Below are 1,870 nucleotides of genomic sequence, written 5' to 3' on the forward strand. Positions count from 1 at the left end.
ACGTGATTATCACAGAAACAGGACGTTGATAAAGTAAACAATGACATCATACTTTTCTCCCCTTGCAAAATTTGTTCATTTAACAATTGAAGTTAAGATGCGCTTTGTAATTTTACTCTCCTTGATAGGAAGGTAAGCCTGCCTAGATACTTTTACCACTTTCTTATGTATAAACTTATATAAATAACCTAAAGATTAATTTCCTTATAGTCTTTACGCTTTGTCATGCCCTTGCTGGCACTGGACAGAAGAACAATTTAAGAACTATTGTCCAGACATTACACAATGTCCTCTTGGTTTAACTCGCGACCCTTGTGGATGTTGCCAAGAATGTGAAAAGGTAAATATTCTATCTTATGTACGAATCTTAACTATATATTAGTGTTTACAAAGTGTATCGAAGTAGATTAACAATGTTTCTCGTATTTTTAATCATTGGGTAAAGTAAATAATGCTTTCAGAAGGTTTTCATTAAGGTCTCAACAATGAGATTTGCCATTTTTCGAGAGTTGATGAGTCAAGATTTTGCGATTTCGTCGTTACTTTAATACTTTAATTGATTTCTTAATTATGCCATTTTTCAAGCGTTACAAAATCAAATCGAATACTATTTCTGATGTGAGTTGTAATTAAATTTTTTAGGATGAAGGTGAAAAATGTGGAGGACCTTGGTTTACTTCAGGAAAATGCGGAACTGAATTAAAATGCCAGACTGATGGAGGAGCCGAAGTAAGTGACAAAGATTACTGGGGTACCTTGGAAATTGGTACTTGTGTTAAAGAATATGACTTCGAGATCGATTAAATTTGTAATTCGAGTGTACTGTATTTAATCTTTTAAGACGAATATAATATGAAATGTATACTTAAAAATGAAATAAATTGAAAACGTTGAATTATTGGGCTGCAATTTGAAAGTTTTTTTCAAATTTTCACTGTCCGGTGTCTGTCCTTTCTTAATCTGGAAAACGAAAATCAAGATCAGATATAAAAATCTTAAAGGCAGGAGGCCCAATTAACAGTATAAGAACATCCAATAAAAACCGGAAATTATATTATTTCAATTCAAAATTTTTCATTCCAATAAAGCATAATTTACGTTTTATTATTACAATCTCTGTTTGTTTTTTCTACTAAAGTTTTTTCTACTGAATTTTTAATGTTGGTGTATTTATTTGAACTTCATCCAGTCATATAAACTGTTTACATATATTTAAAAAGCTTAACCAGTAAATCAGACGTGTGGAGTGATTATAAATTTTTCCCGTAATTACAAACATTTACTGTGCAAAGACTATGTTGGGCGGAAGTATGCAATCTGCGGCAAAATTTAGGTTGTTTCCTATGATGTTACGCATACTGTAATCAGTCCAAATGAAATTGCAATTGAAAGAGAAAGCTTGGTGCAAAACAAAATCACCAATTACAAGTTGGCATATTTGATTAACATGTTTGCAACTGGTAATTTTCTTATTCAATGACTACAAAATGCATTAGAATAAACTGAATTGTAGTGTGTTAATGAATCTGTGATACTAAACATTATTTTTATTTTGCTTCATTTTCTTTTGATATTACACTAATTTCGTTTCTTTGGTATTGTATATGTCTTTAAATATTACTTTTAGTATATATATTTCTTTGTACACAAGCTTTAAGTACAAAAAATTGTTTTTATAATATATAAAAGTAGAGGAGAAGGTGGTATTATGAAACCCCAATTACATTTTAGTGAATTGTAAACAAGGTATCATAACTACACCCACATTTTTTGTGCAAAAAGTACTTGTAACTATTAAACTAAATGTTCCTAATTGGATTTTTCGCTAGTGTAACTATAAGTATGGTTTTTGAAGGCNCCTCATCACCCG

The 1,870-nt window shown here is 30.4% G+C and overlaps 1 protein-coding gene across 1 annotated transcript; it reads left to right on the forward strand.

The window, feature by feature from the left end:
- On the forward strand, positions 1-932 carry LOC111619499 (venom protein 302-like). The gene is made up of 3 exons (XM_023361226.1): positions 1-132; positions 211-340; positions 643-932. The coding sequence occupies exons 1-3, from the start codon at positions 41-43 to the stop codon at positions 802-804; spliced, it is 384 nt and encodes a 127-aa protein (XP_023216994.1). The 5' UTR covers positions 1-40; the 3' UTR covers positions 805-932.
- The last annotated feature ends 938 nt before the right edge of the window (positions 933-1,870 follow it).

This window comes from Centruroides sculpturatus, unplaced genomic scaffold (genome assembly GCF_000671375.1).
Source record: "Centruroides sculpturatus isolate CEXI.00-Female unplaced genomic scaffold, Cexi_2.0 scaffold185, whole genome shotgun sequence".
Lineage (NCBI taxonomy): Eukaryota > Metazoa > Arthropoda > Arachnida > Scorpiones > Buthidae > Centruroides > Centruroides sculpturatus.